The 20,548-nt window shown below is 41.2% G+C and overlaps 1 protein-coding gene across 7 annotated transcripts in view; it reads right to left on the bottom strand.

Annotated features, from left to right (window-relative positions):
- Window positions 1-213: 213 nt before the first annotated feature.
- Window positions 214-20,548, bottom strand: part of EXPH5 (exophilin 5) — an 82,443-nt gene continuing 62,108 nt past the window's right edge. For 5 of the 7 annotated variants that reach the window (XM_032285663.1, XM_032285661.1, XM_032285666.1 and 2 more), the window contains 3 exons: window positions 20,050-20,098; window positions 9,892-10,030; window positions 214-6,196 (listed from right to left, as the gene is read on the bottom strand). In XM_032285663.1, the coding sequence (XP_032141554.1) occupies window positions 798-6,196; window positions 9,892-10,030; window positions 20,050-20,098 (5,587 nt within the window). In that variant the 3' untranslated portion in view covers window positions 214-797. The remainder of the gene's footprint in view (window positions 6,197-9,891; window positions 10,031-20,049; window positions 20,099-20,548) is intronic. The other 2 variants (XM_032285662.1, XM_032285667.1) reach the window with 2 other exon arrangements.

The raw sequence follows: 20,548 nt of genomic DNA, 5'->3' as shown, positions 1-20,548 counted from the left end.
GCTTATCTAAAAGCCCTTAATAATCCAGACCTTAATAATCTCCCACAGTTTCAGAGGAATTTCTAGGACTGCTAATCTCCTGTTGGCTTACTAGGGATTCAGGTCCTCATCTATAACCTCAATAGTTGCTTTGACCATGTGCCTCCCAGGCTCCACTATGGATATAACAGGATGTACTTAGAAAATTCCTTTATTTTGGGGTTTATTTTTTCCTTTTTGCAACCAGTTTCTCAGGTTAAAAAAAATTCCTTATCTTTGTTTGAAAGAGAAAACCACCACCTGAAACTTCCTAAATGTTCATGAGTCAAACAGGATGATAACATTTACCCCATTGTTATCGTCCCTACCTTTTATTTAATGTCATGAGCATAAGGTGTGGACCCGAAGAACAAATACAGAGTTTTGCAGTTGTGCTGGGTAATGCCTAAGTTTTGTATGTACCTGGGATACTAGGGTTGTAAATCACAATTAAAGATGAAAAATGGTAGGAGGGAAGTAAAGCAGAAAGCCCAAATCAGACAGTGAATTAGGGATTAAGTGGGCGTGGTGGAAAGGCAGGCTAAGAACATTTAGAGAGAGAAAAAAATAGCAGAGACTCTCTCAGAACAAGAATTCATTGTTCTAGCTTTCAGGAAGTGTCTATATTGGGTGTGGAGGAAAAAAAAGGAGATGTGGGACATTTCAGAGAAGACACTGCCCAGACTAGATCTTTTATCCTCCCATGCATGTGCACATATACACCTCAGTTCCATTATAAGCTTTTGGTGGAAAAGGTAAAGCATTTTATTGAAAAAGCCTCACAGTTCTGACTCTTTGTCCTTTTCATCCAGGTAGTATTCATCATCTGTGGTTGTGTCTGTATCACAATCTGAGTCCACTGGGTCGTCTTCATAGATATTGAGTGGTTCACTTGGAGATAAGCCATCTTCTGGCATCTGACTACTGGGAGAATTTGAGCTTAATGACTCTGAGGGTTTGGGAGCGTTCATCGAATCATCTTTCAGGAAGCCCGGGTTCTTAAGAAAACTTGGTTTCCATAACCTTCCTTGTGTAAGTGACCTCTTTACATTCTCTAAGAAAGCTAACTGTTGTTCTTTCCCAAAGATCCCATAGTCGATAGGTCTGCATATAGATGTTGCAGACTTGGGACCTGCTTTTGTCCCGCTGCGAAAAGTCCAACTTTCATTTCCATCACAGGAGGGGAGTTCAGAGAAAGATTTGAATCTTCGACTGTACCCATTGTTGATAGAGAATTCATTCCCAAGGGTCAGTCGACTCAGGGCATTGTCAATAGAAGTACTTTCAGAAAAATGGCGCTCCCTGACTTTCGGAGGATGACTTTTTCGTAGCAGATCGCCATGCACATTAATGCTTTTTAAACTCTTTGAACGATAGATGTGTGGCTCAGGTTCCCACTCCAGAGATGAAGCACTCCTTTGTTGCTGCCGAAAACTGGCCAGTGGGATGCTTACTCCAGATTTCTGTGCAGGCTCCAGTGGAAAAGGAGGGCTCAGCCTCCTCTGATCGTCAGAGAATTCTGCTTCCCTGAGGCTGGTGAATGTGAGCAGGGATGGGGCTCCTGATTCTCCTTCTAAATTCTGAGCTATTGTGACGTCTTTAGAATTCTCATACTGTTGTTGTGATCCTGGGACATTTTTAAACTCATTCTGATGTCGTTGTGAAATGCTGTTAGACTTCTGGTTGCTGGCGTGTGTAGAAGATTCTCTGTTGGGTAGTAAAGTAGTGGGGAGAGGCTTCTTGGACTTCTTCATGTGCATTCCATCTTCACTCAACCTGCTTTCACCTCTGGATTCTGCAGACTTTGGAGTAGGCTCAGGGAAGAGTGGGTTGCACTCCACTGTGCCAACAGGTAAATGGTCAAAGCCAGACCTACTCCTACTTTTGGGGAAGATAGTAGCTACATGTCTTCTAGGGCTTACATCTTTAGCTGGGAATTTTCTGCTTGCTTTAGACATGGCTGCCAATCTGTGTTTACCTGAAGATCTATTTTCCCCCTTCACTAGGTCTTCCAAGGTGGTTTTATTTTTATTGTTTCCTTCAGGAAGGGAAGGTTGATCCCATGCTAACTGCATTTCATCTTCAGCCTTCCTGCTCTCTGTCATATTTGCCTTCTGACTTCTTTGAGGTAATTCTCTAGGTCCAGACTGCAGATTTCCTAAGTCTGGTTCATCTGACTGAGTCTCCTCACCAAGCCATAGTTTATGCAGTGCTGGAGTAAGAGCAAAGACTTGGCTCTCTGAGTGAGAAAGTGTTTCATTAGTCATTCTTTGGCAGTTGGTGTCAATGTCCCCTCTGCCTTCCCTAGGCTGTGAGCCATTGGAGCCATCACCTACAGCTGTGGATATGTGATCTTTCTGAGGACACTTCCCATTTCCAGTAAATGGAATGGTTCTACCACTCCCTGTACACTCCCAAGAACTTCTTCTGGTTTGGGAATTTCCAATATTATTTTCTGAAAGAGCTGGAAGACTAGAGGGACCACTGTCACTTGAATTAATGGATTGTTGGCAATTTTCGGATCTTTCTTTGGAAACATTTTTTCCCTGAAGCATCAATAAAGTATGCAGGGTTTCACTTTGCAATTTTTTGCCTCCTTCTTTCCTGTTTTCTGAATCCTCTAAAGGTGTTTTAGCTAAATTATCTGAAAAATTCTCTCTAACTTTAGATTCCTCTTTAGGAAGAGAAACAGCTGCCTCAATAGAAGCCATTTCCTGTAATGTAGGCTCTAGGAGCCCGCTATTTGATAATCGGAAGGCAGTCATATTTTCAATGATCAGACTCTGATCAGAGTTGACCGACATCTTTAGATCTTCACACGAAGGTGTTCCTGACTGCTCTTGTGTAGAATGATTCTGTGCGTCTTTTTCTAGAGCATTGGGAAAGGTTTCAGTCTCCACTCGAGGTGATTCTATAAGTGAATCAGTATTTTGTGTATATTGTTGAAGGAGGTTACAGAATTTTTTGCTGGGTTTCCTTGGTAGAGTGTAATATATTGAGACCACCTCCAGACATTTTACATTATCTTCATCACCAGAAACAGAAAACATACTAGTTGTCTTAACTTTATGTAAAGTTTTTTCCCGTTCTTTTCCTGACAAGTCTGAACAAAAAGGTAAAGGGTCTTCATTTGAAAGGGCAAATACACTTCTCCTGGAGGCAGCCATTTTACCTTCCTTCTCAGTGAATTCTTGGAAGTTTTCCTTTTGGTGGTGTCTTTTGGTTAAAGAACAATCTCTAACAGATGAGTCACTTTCCACAGGGCAAATAATTCTCTCCCAAAGCCTTGGTGTTAGCTCAGAAGCATCCGTGCCTGAGGCCAATGGCTTTTTTCTTTCTTCTCTTCCAGTTGAGGCATGTGGCTCCCCTGAGGGACATGACATAGCCCTCTTGGTGAGGAACGGAAGTGGTCCTTTTCTAAAAGAAGTAGATCCACCGCTTTTCACATTTGTCATTCTCTCTGTGGTTTCAGGTGCTCCCAGGGCTGAGTCTGAAACGACTTTGGAACATTCAGTCACCGACTCAGGAGAACCGGGACTAAATTTGTTTAATGTACAGTTCCCCATTGTATCTTCTACATTATTTTTGATTTGGAAGGGAAGTGGCCCATTCCTCAATGAAGCAGGCATTATTTGACTTCCTGACTGCCTGCCATGTATGAGAAAACTGCTTGATTTTCTTGGCAAGGTACAATAAATTGTGTCAAGCTCGGAAGCTTTGGAATTGCTTTGATTTGCTTCAATGAGGCTCCCACGACCACTGGTGGGTACTATTCTATTTTCTGTTTTGCTTAACTTTTCAATACAGGATATATGATGCCTTATTTTTCCTTTTCCCCTTCCAGTCCTAAAAGGAGAGTGTGAATGGCATTTGACAACATCAACCACTTCATCATGTGCAGGCACATGACTATCATTTCTCTCTTGGCTTTCTGAGTGACTTACAACAAACTGATTATTTTGGCCCTTCCCAGCATTGTCTTTTTCTTCTCTTTCTCCCAGTGATGAATCTTTGTCTGAAGGACTTCTCCTGGAGAACACTGTAGTAGATGGAACCACAGGAGCATCAAGGGAAGAATTACTGGAGGGTGAGGAATCTGGTATTGCAGCTGATGACAGAGCTAAAGAATCACACGAGGTCTTGTGGCCAGCAGCCAACTTGCCACAGTTGGTAGAATGAATTGCAGCATATTGTTCTCCCTCAGTATCTAAAATAACAGGCTTTTCTAGAGATTGTGCATTTTGAGTATCAGTCGGTACGGAGCTCCAGTGGTTATTTGTAATAATGCTTGAAATATCTTCATTAGTTACAGTTAATTCCTGGTGACAACCTTGGTCTGGCCTGGGGAGAGATGGTGGTGTTCTGTGTTCCTGAATGAAAGGAAGGGAAGCTGTCGAGCCAAGTTTTCTATTCCCAGTAAACCTCTCATCTTGTTTAATGTCATTGGATTTATCTTTATACGGTACATACGTTTTGGAGGTATCTTTCCGGGAAAAGACTCTGGGTGGCTTTTTTGAACTTATTGTGGTAGATGCATTAAAATCAAACCTGTTGCTCTTGGCTGAGTCCTGAGAGAAGGGATTTTGAAAATCAGGTAAATGGTTTGACGTCCCTGTCTGTGAAACAGGCAGGGGTATTTCACTTGCCTTCTTTGTCTGGTCCATCTTGCTTAGCTGTCTGTCTTCTTTTGAAATAAATTCATTTAAGTCTTTCTCACTATTTACTTCTTTGATATTGTGCTGGCTTTTGGCAAGAGGCAGAGAGTCAGTTGAATTGCTGTTGGTCATAGTGACTTCTGCATGGCTTCTCATTGGATGAGAGGCAGGCTTATTAAGAATAATTTTCGGCAAAGTGCCTGTGGGATTCTGCAAGTTGGAACTCTGAGAATTCCTTCTGTCATCAGAAATCTGGGAAAAGGAAGTTTTGAATGAGGGTGCTAGAGTCTGAGCAATTCCAAATGAGGAAGCTTCTTTGTTTATATGTACTTCTACAGGAGAACTGTCCTCCTGTTGACTTACCAACTCACCAGATTTGATGTGACAGCTTGAACCAGTCATGGAGCAAACATTTGGCGTGCCAAAATGAGGAGTCAACTGGTTCTCATTACCATGTGATACCTCCATCCTCTCCAGTGTGGATGTGTGAAAATCAAACTGCCAGGGAGGTGGCTCCTCTTGGCCTCTGGAAACATCTGTTCCATAACCAGAAGAAAATGATTCCCAGTGTTCAGAAGAAACACTATGGCTATGAATAGCTGATGCACTATTTGCTTCCATGGAAATCATTTCAAAGTCTCTGTCAGAAGAACTGAATGAATTCCTGGTTCGATGAAAGTCAGACCAGGAAGAATGTCCTTTCTGCTGACCCCCAAAAGGACTTTGTCCAAATCTCCTCTGTTCTCTGCTTTGTCCAAAGGTACTGCTGAAGAAAGATCTGGCAAATGGGTTGCTTTGATGGTAGAATGGCATATTCTCTGAGTTCTCAAAAGTGTCAGGACTCATTGCATTCTCCATGGGGGCATTTAAACTAACATGGTGGTAAACATTCTGTGAATGGTATGACTCATAGCTCCTATTCTCCTGAAAATACCTGGGATACGCATACTTGTCAGCAGGGTCAATTTCCATTGGTGATGGTGCCCTCAGGAACTCTGCCTGGTTCTGCCTATCTCTAGAGAAATCTGATCTGTTCCATATGATGGATGATAAAGGAGTTCTCTTTGGACTCTGCCGGTGCCTTAGTGGTACAAACACACTCTTGTTCTGAGTTGTGGCTGGAAAATGTAAGCTTCTTGCTGTGAAATGCCCTGTGGCTGGTAAGGCCGACCGTTGCCTACTGTCAAAGCACAGCGAAGTACTTCCAAAAGTATTCTTTTGCACATGATCTTCTTTAAAGGCTCTGGGCTCCCTTGTTCTATACATATCATAAATTGTCCTTGTCCTAGGAGAAAAGGTTTTAAAACCTTCCCTAGGAGCTCCTGGTCTTAGGATGTCATAGATAGACATATTGGAAGTGTCATTATAGTGTTTTTTGTGCCTTTCTGTGATATTACCATGTCTGTTCCCACTGGAATAAAAATGACTAAACTGTGTTCTTGATCCACAGTTGAGGGGCGTTCTGGTGTTCACTGAGCTTGCAGACTGTTCCTGAGCCAATTTGCTATCCAAGTCATCTAAAACTGAAAAGAGAAAGTGAATCAACTTTTTTATATATGTTTTTACAGTTTAGTAATGAGTTGAATCATTGAAGCCTCCTTTTTAAGAAACATAATCATTTATAATTTTTTTTTTTTTTTTTTGAGACAGAGTTTCCCTCTTGTTACCCAGGCTGGAGTGCAATGGCGCGATCTCGGCTCACCGCACCCTCCGCCTCCCGGGTTCAGGCAATTCTCCTGCCCCAGCCTCCTGAGTCGCTGGGATTACAGGCACGCGCCACCATGCCCAGCTAATTTTTTGTATTTTTAGTAGAGACGGGGTTTCACCATGTTGACCAGGATGGTCTCGATCTCTTGACCTCATGATCCACCTGCCTCGGCCTCCCACAGTGCTGGGATTACAGGCTTGAGCCACCGCGCCCGGCATTCATTTATAATTTTTTTATGATATTATCATAAATGTAATTTTGATTATATTTTTTAGACTGACTTTTACAAGACTATAGTGAAAATTTCTTTCCTACTTTTTCAAATCACATTTTTTCAAAGTAAACCTTTCATAATTCCTTAAGACAACAGAACTATATTTTTCTAACAATGAATTTTAGTCATGGTTTCTTTTAGTGCATCTAAAATGTAATGAGTTTTTTTAAGATATGGGCTAGTAATAAAAAAGAATTAATAATGCAGACATTGAATAATTTGATAATTGTTAGTATTATTAAGCCTTGTCTTTCTGTTTCTTTCATGTCACTAGGTTGCTACAATATTTCCACCTGTGTATACCTCCTGGGATCATAATAGAAATGAGCCTCTTACAGAGCATATGATTTCTGTGTTGCACTGTTAAGAAAACAGCATTTTCGGCCAGGCAAGGTGGCTCACGCCTGGAATTCCAGCACTTTGGGAGGTCGAGGTGGGCAGATCACCTGAGGTCAAGAGTTCAAGACCAGCCTGGCCAACAGGGTGAAACCCTGTCTCTACTATAAATACAAAAATTAGCCAGGTGTGGTGGTGCACACCTGTAATCCCTGCTACTCAGGAGAACTGCTTGAAACTGGGAGGCAGAGGTTGTAGTGAGCTGAGATCATGCCACTGCACTCCAGCCTAAGTGACAGAGAAAGACTCTATCAAAAAAAAAAAGGAAACAGTATTTACACTAAAAGTTTACACCTAATTTATGAACATACTTAGTTGGATGGATTTGAACAATATATATAATTAAAAGTGCTATATATTGTTATTAAATAATATGCCAATGTTAGATTTTTTTTCTGGAAAAATTAACATCCATTAATATTCCTATAAGACAGCACTTTCTGTGTGTCAGGCAGAATCCTAAACACTTAATATATTAATTCATTAAATCCTCACATAACCTTAGAAGGTTGGTCCTATTATTCTTCTTATTCTATAATGAGGAAACTGAAGCAAGAAGAAATTAACTAAATTGCTAAGATCGCACAGCACTGGGATTGGAACCCAGACGGTCTGTTTCCTGAGTCCATGCATGCAACCACTGTGCAATGCAACCTCTGTGTCATAAGAGCTCACTTTTTATTTTCTGCTCTTTATGGACTATACAGATGATTTTACTATAAGATGAGCTCATAGTTTTACAAAGACATGAAGTTGCTATTGTCAAATAATTATTATTTTTCTTCAGTAGCAAACTCAGGGAGTGGTGCCAAAGTCAGTGTCCAGGGACCTCTTTATGATAACTGAAGACCTAGACCAAGCCCAGACCGAGGGCTCATGCTCTCTAGGATCACAGCCTCTGTGATCTCAGACACGCCACAACATCCTTTTGGGGACACAGTTGGCTTTTCTTTGAATTGTATTAATTTAATTGTATGTGACAACTTTTCCTCAATAAAAACCCATTAGACTTTGAATAGAATCATAATCCTTTGAGGTTTGTAGACTCTTTAAGACCCACTCTATAGTAGTATAATTTACTATTTTCATGTTCAATAAATATGAATAAATTATAAATTTGATTTTAACTGTATAATGACAAGGAAAGTAAGTGTCTGAGCATACATAGGTGAAATGTACATGCAATATGCCAATTATGTTAGGGAAGCTGCTAAAGGGATTTTTAAAAATCTGTTCTGGATTTTCCCTACCCTATTTTAACTGCAGGTTGGTGCTATTAAGTTTGTGCAGCCAAAAGAAAAACTGATCTTGAATATTAAGGATATGTAATTAAGGAATCCTTTAGGGAATAATCTGCCAATGTTTTCATGAAAATATTTATTTACCCCTCCTAGGGCCTGAAGTAATTTGTTCCCTATAGCCACAATAAAATAATTAAACAATGCTGAAGTATAAGGTGGAGCAAAAACAAAACAAAACAAAACTGCATAATGAATAAAAATCTATCTTTAAAACAAATCATAATGAAAATCTCTTTGATATCCATTCTCCCTTTCAAGCTGTTTATGTTTTCCTTTCCCCTTAAAGCCCTGGCTGACCACAAGAGCAAAATGTAGTTAGAACAGAAAATACAGAAAGGTATAACAAAATAGGTAAAATCACCAGGAATTCTACCTAGAGGTAACCACTCTTAACATCTCCATGACAGGATTTTAAATTAAAGCCACTTAGAATCCCAGATTAACAATGCTGTTTTACTCACCACTCCTGAGTTCAGAAAAATTCCTGCTCTGCTTCTGTACTTTATTCAGAAAGGCCACATTATTATCATTTTCATTCCATAAACAGTAGCTCTCCTTTTCCAACAAAACCTTCATTTTGGATCAGTGATTTTCCTCTGGTCTCTGCCAGGAAGTGTCTTCCTGAAGAAAGCCCCTAGGTTGACTGCTCAGCTGGCTGTCTCTCCCCGACTGCTGTCCCACAGGATAAGGGCCAGGTGATGGTATTGGCTTTGCAAACTAAACAGTTCCTCAAGGTGAAGCTGGTGATAACTTCAGAGTTAACTTTTCAAATGGCTGGGCTTATACAGAGTAACCTTTGTAAAAGTGAACTATGATCATATAATGATAAGATACATGTGCATTTGGAACGCCACCGCTTTTGGAACCTGTTTCAGTTTTTATCATTGTGCAAGGTTAATTGTTTAGTGACAATTAGATTTTGTCACAGTGCATTTGGGTCCTAATCTGGAACAATAAAAGTCTATTAAACAGCAAACTTTGTAGATGTGTTTCCTAAAGATGTATTTCCTTTTTACCTGAGGTTAAATATTTATTTATTTATTTATTTATTTTTCTGAGATGGAGTCTTGCTCTGTCACCCAGGCTGGAGTGCAATAGTGTGATCTAGGCTCACTGCAACCTCTGTCTTCTGGGTTCAAGCAATTCTCTTGCCTCAGCCTCCCAAGTAGCTAGGATTACAGGCACATGTGACCACATCCAGCTAATTTTTATTTTTAGGTAGCGTCGGGGGTTTTACCAAGTTGGCCAGGCTGGTCTTGAACTCCTGACCCCTGAGGTTAAATATTAAACATTATTACTATTCCATATATTTATCGGTCCTTGATTTGAGAATATTTGCTTAGATTATATTTAATCACAAGGTTCTTAATACTTGTGTTAATAACAATATATCAGCATCCTCTTCAAATAAGCTAAACAAGAGGACTTAAAAAATAAAGTACAGCATTTGATATGTTTTGAGTACTTTAATACAAACTAGTTATTGTTTACTTCCTTTAGTACCAGTTGTTGCAAAGGCAATTTAATGGATGAACTTACCTTGGAAAAACTCATTCTCCAGCAGTGAAGTGTCCCACGGTGTAGGCATACTACTCTCCTCCCTCATGATTGCTGGCTTGGGGACAAATGCACTGTTGACTAGTTGATTTTCCAGGGGTGAATTGTATATTTTTGCCTCCTAATTTTAAAGTAGAGAACAATATTATTTCTGAGACTTCACCAGTCAAAATACTCACACACTCGCACAAAACTGTCCCAAGCTTAAAAGTCTTAGTCTAAGCACTACAAATCCATTTTTCTAATATTTATTTCTCAATTTATAATGTGTTGTTTTTGCCATTTGAACTTCTCTATACCCACTTTAATTCTTTCAGTGATGAGTCTTTCAGGCAAGGTACTGAGCCTCTCTCTGCCAAAGTTTCCTGCAAACTTACATAGCGCCATCACAGGCGTTTGAATCAGAGCAATCCAACTCGAATAGGGGCTGGGTAAGATAAGGCTGAGACTTACTGGGCTGCATTCCCAGCTGGTTAAGGCATTCTAAGTCACAGGATGAGATAGAAGTTCAGCCCAAGGTACAGGTCACAAAGACCTTGCTTATAAAAACTGGTTACAATGAAGAAGCCGGCCAGAACCTACCAGTACAAAGATAGCGACAAGAGTGACCTCTGGTCATTCTCACTGTTACACTCCCACCAGCACCATGACAGTTTAAAAATGCCAAGGTCAGGAAATTATCCTATATAGTCTAAAAAGGGGAGGATTGAATAATCCACCTCTCGTTTAGCATATCATCACGAAATAACCATAACAATGGGCAACCAGCAGCCCTCAGGGCCTGCTCTGTCTATGAAGTGGCCATTCTTTTATTCCTTTACTTTCTTAATAAACTTGCTTTCACTTTATGGACTCGTCCTGAATTCGTTCTCGTGAGAGATCCAAGAACCCACTCTTGGGGTCTGGATCTGGACCTTTGTCGGGTAACATCTTCTTGGCAACCACAGATGGGACAATACTAAGGAAACTCCTGAACCAAAGACTAACTTTGGGTAAGTGGTGGGGTGTGGTAACAGCACTACACAGATCTTAGCGGGGCATTCCTGGAAGAGAGGAAAGAAATGGACCTCTCTTGAGTTTGGAATGCTGTCTCCATGGCTCCAATGGCTTGGATTTTAGATTTCCTAGCATTGGAGCCAGTTATTAAGAGCCTGTTAGCTAGAACTCATAGTAGACCTTCAGATTTGTGAACTTGACCGTGTGCGGTGGCTCACACCTGTAATCCTAACACTTTGGGAGGCTGAGGCGGGCAGATCACTTGAGGTCCCAGAGTTCCAAACCAGCCTGGCCAACAAGGTGAAATCCTGTCTCTACTAAAAATGCAAAAATTAGCTAGGCATGGTGGCCGGTGCCTATAATCCCAGCTACTCCGGAGGCTGAGGCAGAACTGCTTAAACCCAGGAGACGCAGATTGCAGTGAGCCAAGATCTGGCCACAGCACTCCAGCCTAGGTGACAGAGCAAGACTGTGTTTTGGAAAAAAAAAAATTTATACACACACACACACACACACACACATATATCTTTTGTATATATCTATATACAAAAATTAGCTGGACATGGTGGTAGATGCATGTAATCTCAGCTACTTAGGAAGCTGAGGCAGGAGAATTGCTTGAACCCAGGGAGGTGGAGGTTGTTGTGAGCTAAGATCGTGCCTCTGCACTCCAGGCTGGGAAATAGTGCGAGACTCTGTCTCAAAAAAAAAAAAAAAAAAAAAATTGTGAACCTCACGGATTTAGGGAGAAAACTGTGTTTCTATCAGAGGTCATCTAGAATAGGGGTTCCTGACCCCTGGGCCACGGACTGGCACTAATCTGTGGCCTGTTAGGAATCAGGCTGCACAGTGTGGGGTGAGGGGCGAACATTACCGCCTAAGTTCCGCTTCCAGTCAGATCAGCCCAGGGATTAGATTCTCAAAGAAGCACGAACCAATGAGTTTTAAATTTCTCTTCATAGGATCAGTATGTCAGTATGTTCAGTTCTTTGTTCTCCATTTTAAAGTTTAAATTTCTTGTAGTTTCAGTAAACAACCTTTTCTGCCAGTTCTAATCAGTAGTTCACATCTCTTCCCCTGGTCCCCTGCTCTGTCCTGACTCATCCCAGTCACCTGCTCCAGTCACCTGCTTTGACCTGAGTCACCACTGGTTACCTGCCCCTAACCATCCTTCCTGCCAAACTACCTACCCTGCCACTCTGGCTGGTACCCCTGCTCTCTTTAAAACAGCCAATCGGAATTAGCCTAGACTGTGTAGTCTAACCCTAGCCAGTAGGGGAATAACATAGCAGAAGGGGCTACCTCTGTCAGGAATAAGTCCTCCTTCCCCTCCTAGTCCAGGTGTGCACTCGCCATTGTTTCGTTTGTGAGCTGCACCCTTCTATAGAAGTAAACTGCCTTGCCGAGGAAATTTACATTCGAGTGCTGCTTCTTTTGCGGCATTGAAAGTTTACATATAACACTATTGTGAACTGCACATGTGAGGGATCTAGGTTGTGTTCTTCTTATGAGAATCCAACTAATGCCTGATGTTCAGAGGTGGAACAGTTTCATTCCCAAACCACCCCCTTCAGTGAAGAAGTTGTTTTCCACAAAGTGGGTCCCTGGTGCCAAAAAGGCTGGGGGCTGCTGCTCTAGAATGGTAGAATCCCTCAGACTGTCATTAAGGAGCTGATTTGGTAGTTCTGAAACAAAGGCATTCAAAAATATGACTGTATAAATAATAAATGACGTAAAAAAATCTTGCTAATTTTTCAATGAAAGGATTTAAGAGAATGACTTAAAACTAAACTTGTTTGCCTTTATTATTTATTTTATTTTATTTTACTTTTTTAAGACAGAGTCTCGCTCTGTTGCCCAAGCCAGAGTGTGGTGGTGTGATCTCAGCTCACTGCAACCTCCACCTCCCTGGTTCGAGAATTCCCCTGCCTCAGCCTCCTGAGTAGCTGGGATTACAGGCACATGCCACCACATCAGCTACTTCTTTTGTATTTTTAGTAGAGACAAGGTTTCACCAGGTTGACTAGACTGGTCTCGATCTCCCAATCTCAGGCAATACACCTGGCTAGGCTTTCCAAAGTGCTGGGATTACAGGCATGAGCCACTGAGCCCGGCTATTATTATTACTATATTTTACTACCAAGTATTTATCTTGATTTCATAAAATCCAATCACTGCTCTACTTTCAAGCTTTTATTTGTCTTCATAACCTTGTGGACATTATCCACTCCCATGCTTTCACTTTCTTGTGCCAAAACCCCATTTGCATTTCCTCTGTCAAACTGGCTCTGTCACTCATGACTCCACTTGAACTCATCCTGCACTCACCCACTTCCCTTTCCAGTCTTGATCTTCAGCTTTCTTTGCTACCCAGTCCTTGTCTCTTGAGTCCCTCTTCCCCACCTCAAGATTTCCCTTTCCATTTGACCTTCACCACTACATTTTTATCTCATCTTTCATACCTAAGATCACATGTCAACATTTCCAAAGCTCCAACTTCTTGAGTTCTCCATCACAGGTCTGTCCGATTCCACTGCGCTGGTTCTCTTACCCACTACATTCCTCGTGACCTTGTATTTTCACTCCTGCTTGTTTTCTTTCTCAAGGTCTAGGTCACTTAATTCCTACAGAAACCTGCCCAAATTTCATTGACCTATAGTTGTCATTGTATGAGTAAGCCACAATTGACTACTCACAAAGGAGATTTATTAATAAGGAAGGCATGCTCCCATGATAACTTATTGGTCATCGAATAATTTAGCATACTAATTAAAATTCAGAAGTAAACAAATATTAAAAGCAAAACACAACTATAGTGGGATACTGATTGGAGGTAATAAAACCTAAAACTAACCATTTGAGAAATCAGATCAGTTAAAGTTAATTCTTTTTACCCTACATCAAAGTGTTCCCTCTTGTCTGTCCAATTCAGAGGTTACCTTACATCGATAATTGTTATTATTAGTGATAACAATTAGTCACAGATCTTATAAATCCATTCTTCTCAAATCTGCAATTTTGATAGTTGGTGCAAAGTAGATATATCTGATTAAGAGAATATCAGGCATAATTCTCTCTTAATCATTTAACACCCAAACAATCTTTTCTCTATGTATGTAGACCAGTACATTCCTTGTGGCCCCCAGGATTGCATTCCTTTGTAATGATAATTCACAATGAAATGAAAAGTACATGAACAGAGGGGTCATGCGAAGAGGTGACCCTCTCCAGGCTGGGAAGAATCACTATCCTCTAGAGACCCTGAGTATAATTTCCTTTGGTTTTATTTGTGCCCAGATCTGCTACTTCAAGACCCACCCTACTCAAACAACATGCCCAGGATGCTTTCAACACATAGAGATGTAAATTATATAGCTAACAAGAGAAAATACGGAGGTTTCATTTACATTCATCTGTAATTCTGCAAGGGTGATGTTAGTGATTAAAAAAAAAAAAGAAGCTGTGAGTCAATAGTAGGTATCAGACATCAAATACTGAAAACTATCACTCCCTATAGACTCCTAACTTTTATTTAAGCTAAGTTATTATTAGCTTGAATAAATTAATTAAATTATGAGATATTATTGCTGTTGTTAGCAGCAGCAACTAAACATTGATTATCCTAGAGAAGAAAACTGAGGATTCGAGAGGTCAGGTCATTAGTCTCTGGTCACATTGGTGGAGGGAGGGGATTCATTTCCAGTCTGTCAGATTCCAGAGCCAATGCTAAAACACTTCATTCTACTCATGATCAAGTTTTGCAGCTCTTGGCCTATTAGTGCATTACATCCTTGTAGTAGGCATTCTCTGAAGCCAAATACCAGTCATAGAGCTGCTGGGAGGCACCTGAAGTTTCTTCTGACCTAGAAGTAAATCCCTCCAGGACTCAGAGCAGACAGTGACTGATTCTCATCAGGGCTTAGTTTTGGACTCAGAAGCCCCCTGAAAATAATGCTCCATGCTGTGGAGTTGCCATAAAAAGTGAAGCCTATTTCCCATCCCTGGCCTAGAGGATGAGGTTCTAACACCTCTTTGCAGCACAATTGTGTCAAAATCCTTTCCAGTTTTTGTTGTTGTTGTTGTTTTAAGAGAGAGAGACTTGCTCCACCACCCAGGCTGGAGTGCAGTTGTGCAATCACTGCTCACTGTAACCTTGAACTCCTGGCTTAAGCAGTTCTCCCACCTCAGCTTCCTGAGTGACTGGGACTACAAATGTGTGCCACCATGCCTGGCTAATTTTTTAATTTTTTTGTAGAAATGGGTTGCTACGTTGTCCAGGCTGGTCTTAAACTCCTGGGCTCAATCAGTCCTTTCACCTTGGCATCCTAAAGTGCCAGGATTATAGGCATGAGCTACCATGCCCAGCCTCCAACTTTCTAATATTTGAACAAAATTACTCATTTGTTTTTAATATACTTAAAAATATCCTCTCTTACTGAATCTTATAACAAATATGTTAATTAAGTAGGAATTATCATTCCCATTTTTCAGGTGAGGAAACTGATGTAACTGCCTTATTGTAAATCACATGAATAATATATATGATGGCACTGGCTACCCATACTCATATGATCTGATCCCAAACCCACTTATTTCTGTTATTTATTTTTTTTACTGTTATTTCACTAATGTACATGTCTTCAGTTAGACGGTAAACTCTCCGAAGAGAGACACTTTGTCTTAGACAGTCCATGCCTTGCATTGCATATGGCGTGATACTTTGCACCTAGTTATGAATTGATTTATGATATACCAAGGTAAAAAAGTACCTATATATGGTTGGGTATGGTGATTCACGCCTGTATTCTCAGCATTTTGGGAGGCCAAGGCGGGCAGATCACTTGAGCTGAGGAAGTCAAGACCAGCCTGGGCAACATGGTGAAACCCTGTCTCTACCAAAAATACAAAAACTTAGCAGGCATGATTGCACATGTCTGTGGTCTCAGCTACTTGGGAGGCTGAAGTGGGAGGATCGCTTAAGCCTGGGGCAGGGGCAAAGGTTGCAGCAAGCCGAGATTGTGCCACTGCACTCCAGCCTGGGTGACAGAGTGAGACTCCATCTCAAAAAAAAAAGAAAACTAATTATATAAGATTACTAGTATATATTATTACAGAAATTGAGATACTGGAGATTTGTAATATTAGGATTCAGAAAAGCATGTGGGAGGCAGGACAGCATAGTGGTTAAGCACAGCATAGTGGTTAAACACATGAGCTCTACATAGGTTCCAATCCTGGCTCTGCCCATTAATATTTATACGACTTTGGGCAAGTTACTTAATCTCTCTAGACCTTAGTTTCTTTCTTGGTAAAAGGAAAATAACAGCAACAGTAACAATACCCATTGCATAGGGTTGCTGTAAGAATTAGGTGAATTAGTATTAATAGTTGCAATGCATTTAGAATGATGTCAGCACTTAGTAATTCTTACTGTTGCTACTATTCTTTTGTGGTTATAGGGAACTTCCTGGAGGACTCCTGTTAATGCTGGTAGCCAAATGAGGTAGAAAAGTATCCCACAGGATGAGAGGCCAGTTGCAAAATGCTGGCTTTCAGGGTCTCACTTACATGGTACATAAAATAGACTGAGCAAAATGAGGCCTTTTACACAACTCCAATTCACTTTGCTGATATTGTCTGTGATTCTGACCTTACTAGACAAACAAACCTCTGTCATAGCGTAGCCCTAGAGTACTTGAGAACTTCCTAGGGCAGCCAAACCTGTAGAACAGCTGTCAGACCTGAAGCCTAAACTCACTGATGTTATCAAACGCCTTGGTAAAGTCAACAAACGAATTTTTCAAGGTGTTCCTGAATTAGTTCTGTGGGTCTGTTTCCCTGCACAGGTCATATCCACCAATGTACCTGCAGCTTAAAACCACTCATTCATTTCTTCTTTCAATTACTGAGTGCTCAGTTTGTGCCAGGCAGTGGGGATACACAGGCTGATAAGGTTTTGCTGTGTCCCCACCCAAATCTCATTTTGAATTGTAGCTCTTACAATTCCCACATGTTGTGAGAGGGACCCAGTGGGAAATTATTGAATCATGGGGGTGGTTTCCCCCATACTGTTCTTACGGTCATGAATAAGTCTCACGAGATCTGACGGTTTTATAAGGGGTTTCCCCTTTAGCTTGGCTCTCGTTCTCTCTTGCCTGACACCATGTAAGATGTGCCTTTCACCTTCCATCATGATTGTGAGGCCTCCCCAGCTACATGGAACTGTGACTCCATTAAGCCTCTTTTTCTTTAAATCACCCAGTCTTGGGTATCTCTTTGTCGGCAGCATGAAAATGAACTAATATACAGACCCTGCCTGGGGAGCTCATACCAACCTGGATAAAGAGCCCAGTGTAAGAAATACCACATTGGAAGTATCAGCCAGAGTTTTCTAGAGATAAGGAATAGTCAAGTGGCCCAGGCATGCTCCTAAACTCCCTGCAATACACAGGAGTCCAAAATGTCAATGGTGCTGAGGTTGAGAGAAATCCTGGGCTAGAAGATCTATAAGTATTTCTCTAGCTCTAAAATTTCTATGTTTCTTTTGCTTCTTTTAAGCTTATGCATATGTTTAAGTAGCAGCTTCCTTCCTTTCTAAGTGGAAGATCATCTAATAATAAGGTATAACTTCCCATAAAATGGTGGAATCTGCTTGTACCATTCCTGCCAGGCTGCCAACCAAGTGATGAGAAGTTCATCACCTCAAATCTTGGAGAGAATCCCTATGGCATCAATGGTCAACTTCCAGCTCTGTGGGGTTAAGGGGATAGGACTTCCTTGAATAAGTAAGGGAAATCTACATGTCATGCAGAAGTCTTATTTCAGACATCACTTAAAAAATTTAGAGATAGTATTTTCATTATTTTTTTCTCTCTTTTTACAATCAATCCTTCCTTCCTTCCTTCCTTGCTTCTCTCTTTCTTTTTTCCTTTCTTCCTTTCCTCTTTCTGTTGCCCAGGCTGGACTACAGTGATGCAATTATACCTCACTGCAGCCTCCAACTCCTGGGCTCAAGTGATCCTTCCTCCTCAGCTTCCTGATTAGCTAGTACTACAAGCATGTACCACCACACCTGGCTGATTAAAAAACATTTTTTTTTTCGTAGACATAGGATCTCACTATGTTGCCCAAACTGGTCTCAAACTCCTGGCCTCAAGTAATCCTCTTTGGCCTCGCTAAGTGTTGGGAGTATAGGGCTGAGCCACTCTGCCCAGCCTCTCTCTTACTTTTCATAATAGTTATTCGTGGGGAGCAATGATCACTGGCTTCCATTTCACTTATCTGTCCTGCTCTTGCCTTTTAGATTGACATGCTCTGAACAATGAAATGGTTAGATGCAAGTGACAACCAGGACTGTCAAAATGTGACATCTATTAATCCCTAGACTGGATTTTCAAATCCCCAAAACTCCAAATTAGCTCCACTTGTTCCAGGCATTTGCCTTTCTTTTTACATCTGTTTTCTGCTTCAGACCCCATGGCTCTCAAACGGCAGAGGATGGTCAGTCCGAATATTTTCCCCAGGAAAACAAAGAGTACAGAAGCATTCTGGAGCAGGGCTCTGTCCTCTCAGAGAGCAAAGCTGGATGGGGAGGTCATGCCACTTCAGTCCACTGCTCAGTTAAAGCAGAGTCTCTGCAGGTGGCGAGCTGAGTCTCTGCGGTGCAGGTGTAATCAGGGCATCAGAGCTGAGGAGCTGTAGGCATGACTGACTTCCCGCTGTAGAGTTTCCAGAAAACCAGGCTTTCTAATCCTGAGTCTATCATTTACCAGGGTGACCTTGAGCATGATCTTTAACTCTTTAAACCTCAATTTCTTTGTCTTTAAGATGGGGAGAATAATAATACCAATTTTATTGATTTTTTTTTTCTGGGGATTAAATGAAATGATCTATGTCAAGTGCCTGGAGGACAGTAAGTTCTCCACTAGAGCGTAGCAGTTGTTAGTGCTGGTGTCATGGTTGGGCCTGAGACATACACAGGAGAAAAATAGGGCTCAGTGTTATCGTCCAGAAAGAAGTAGTGCAAAGAACCCCTGTTTCTGGCTGGGCACGGTGATTCATGCCTGTAATCCCAGCACTTTTGGAGGCTGAGGCTCACTTGAGGCCAGGAGTTCAAGACCAGCTTGGCCAACATGGTGAAACCTGTCTTTACTAAAAATATAAAAATTAACTGGGCGTGGTGGCGTGGGCCTGTAATCCCAGCTACTTGGGAGGCTGAGACAGGGGAATCACTTGAACTTGGGAGTCAGAGGTTGCAGTGAGCCAAGATCACACCACTGCACTCCAGCCTGGGTGACAGAAAGAGACTCTGTCTCAAAAAAAAAATAAAAAAAAAAGGAAAAAGAACCTCTCTTGATATGCACTCCTCACCAGAATTTTATCCCATGCTTTTTGCAAAGAGGGAGAGAGAGAGAAAGAGAGCAACAGAGAAAGAAAAACGGAGGTGCCCAGTACTAAGGCCATGATCCACTGATAAGTATACTTGTTCTCCTCCTGCATGCTTCCGGAAGCTTCCTAAAGGTCCCTTCCAAACTCTCCCTTTCTTTTACTTCCAAACCACATGAGTTATGCAGGAAGACACAGGCATCTGTAGATCAAAAGTTTTGACCATGAAAAAGTGGAAACAAAAAGCTTAACTTCTTTATCTTGTCAGCATCTGAACATGGTGACAAATTTAAATTTTAGTCTCTGAGGAAGCGTCTCGCTGGGTCAACTCTCATACGAACTTGTTCCTGTATCTCACCTATCATGGCTTCCTCTTTGAGTACAAATGACGGCTGCACTCATAAAGGGTCTGGTTCAGGACCATCCTGGCTGGCAAATGTGGCTGTGGCTGCCTCTGGCAACTTCCTCTGATCAACCTCTCAGGGCTATATGAGAGTGACATGTGGTAAAATACCAGAGATGCCACCGATGGTGTGTCTAGAAACATGATGGCCTCACTCCTTCCTGCAGAGAATTCCAGTACCAGAGTCATCTGGAAGCCAAAAATAATTGGAAAGCTTTGAACTCTTGAGGAGAAATCCAAGCTTCTAAAATAAATTTAAAACTGAGCCGAGGGAAATCCTACTTAAATAGGTAGCCACCTGGGATTACATAAATTCCGAATTTCTTAGAGTAACTTGTAGTTATCTGGTTACTTACCACAGCAGCTCCGCTCACAGGCACTGGAGGTCCTGCGTGGCCGTCGCATCTGTGGAAATAATTTGAAATGATTTCTTTGAAGAAGAGTCTAACTTTTACTGGGAGGAAAAATCAACAGCACATTTGCCATTAGCTTTTGATATCCTGAGAAGATCTAGTTCTAATTCTCTGCAGAAAGATGTTTCTTCGTTAGTGCATTATTGAAAAAAAAATTAGAAACCATTTCTTATGATTGCTTAGAATCAATGCTTTACATCTTTGTCACTCAGGTAGCCAAGAAAAAATTACATATTAGTGGATCTATATTTGAGCACAACATAAAACATAAAATATAACAGCTAGGTTTGTTGCACTGTTTATTATGTGTTAGGCCCAATCTTGGTGCGTGTTAAGTTATTTAGATAGATCACTCTCCTGAGATGGACATTATGGCTACTCCCATTTTATAGATGAGAAGATGGAGGTACAGAGAAGTTAGAATTAACTGCCCGAGGTACAC

This window comes from Sapajus apella, unplaced genomic scaffold (assembly GCF_009761245.1).
Source record: "Sapajus apella isolate SASKATOON/1434 unplaced genomic scaffold, GSC_monkey_1.0 scaffold16, whole genome shotgun sequence".
NCBI classification, from domain to species: domain Eukaryota; kingdom Metazoa; phylum Chordata; class Mammalia; order Primates; family Cebidae; genus Sapajus; species Sapajus apella.
This window is presented reverse-complemented; position numbering and strand designations above follow the sequence as displayed.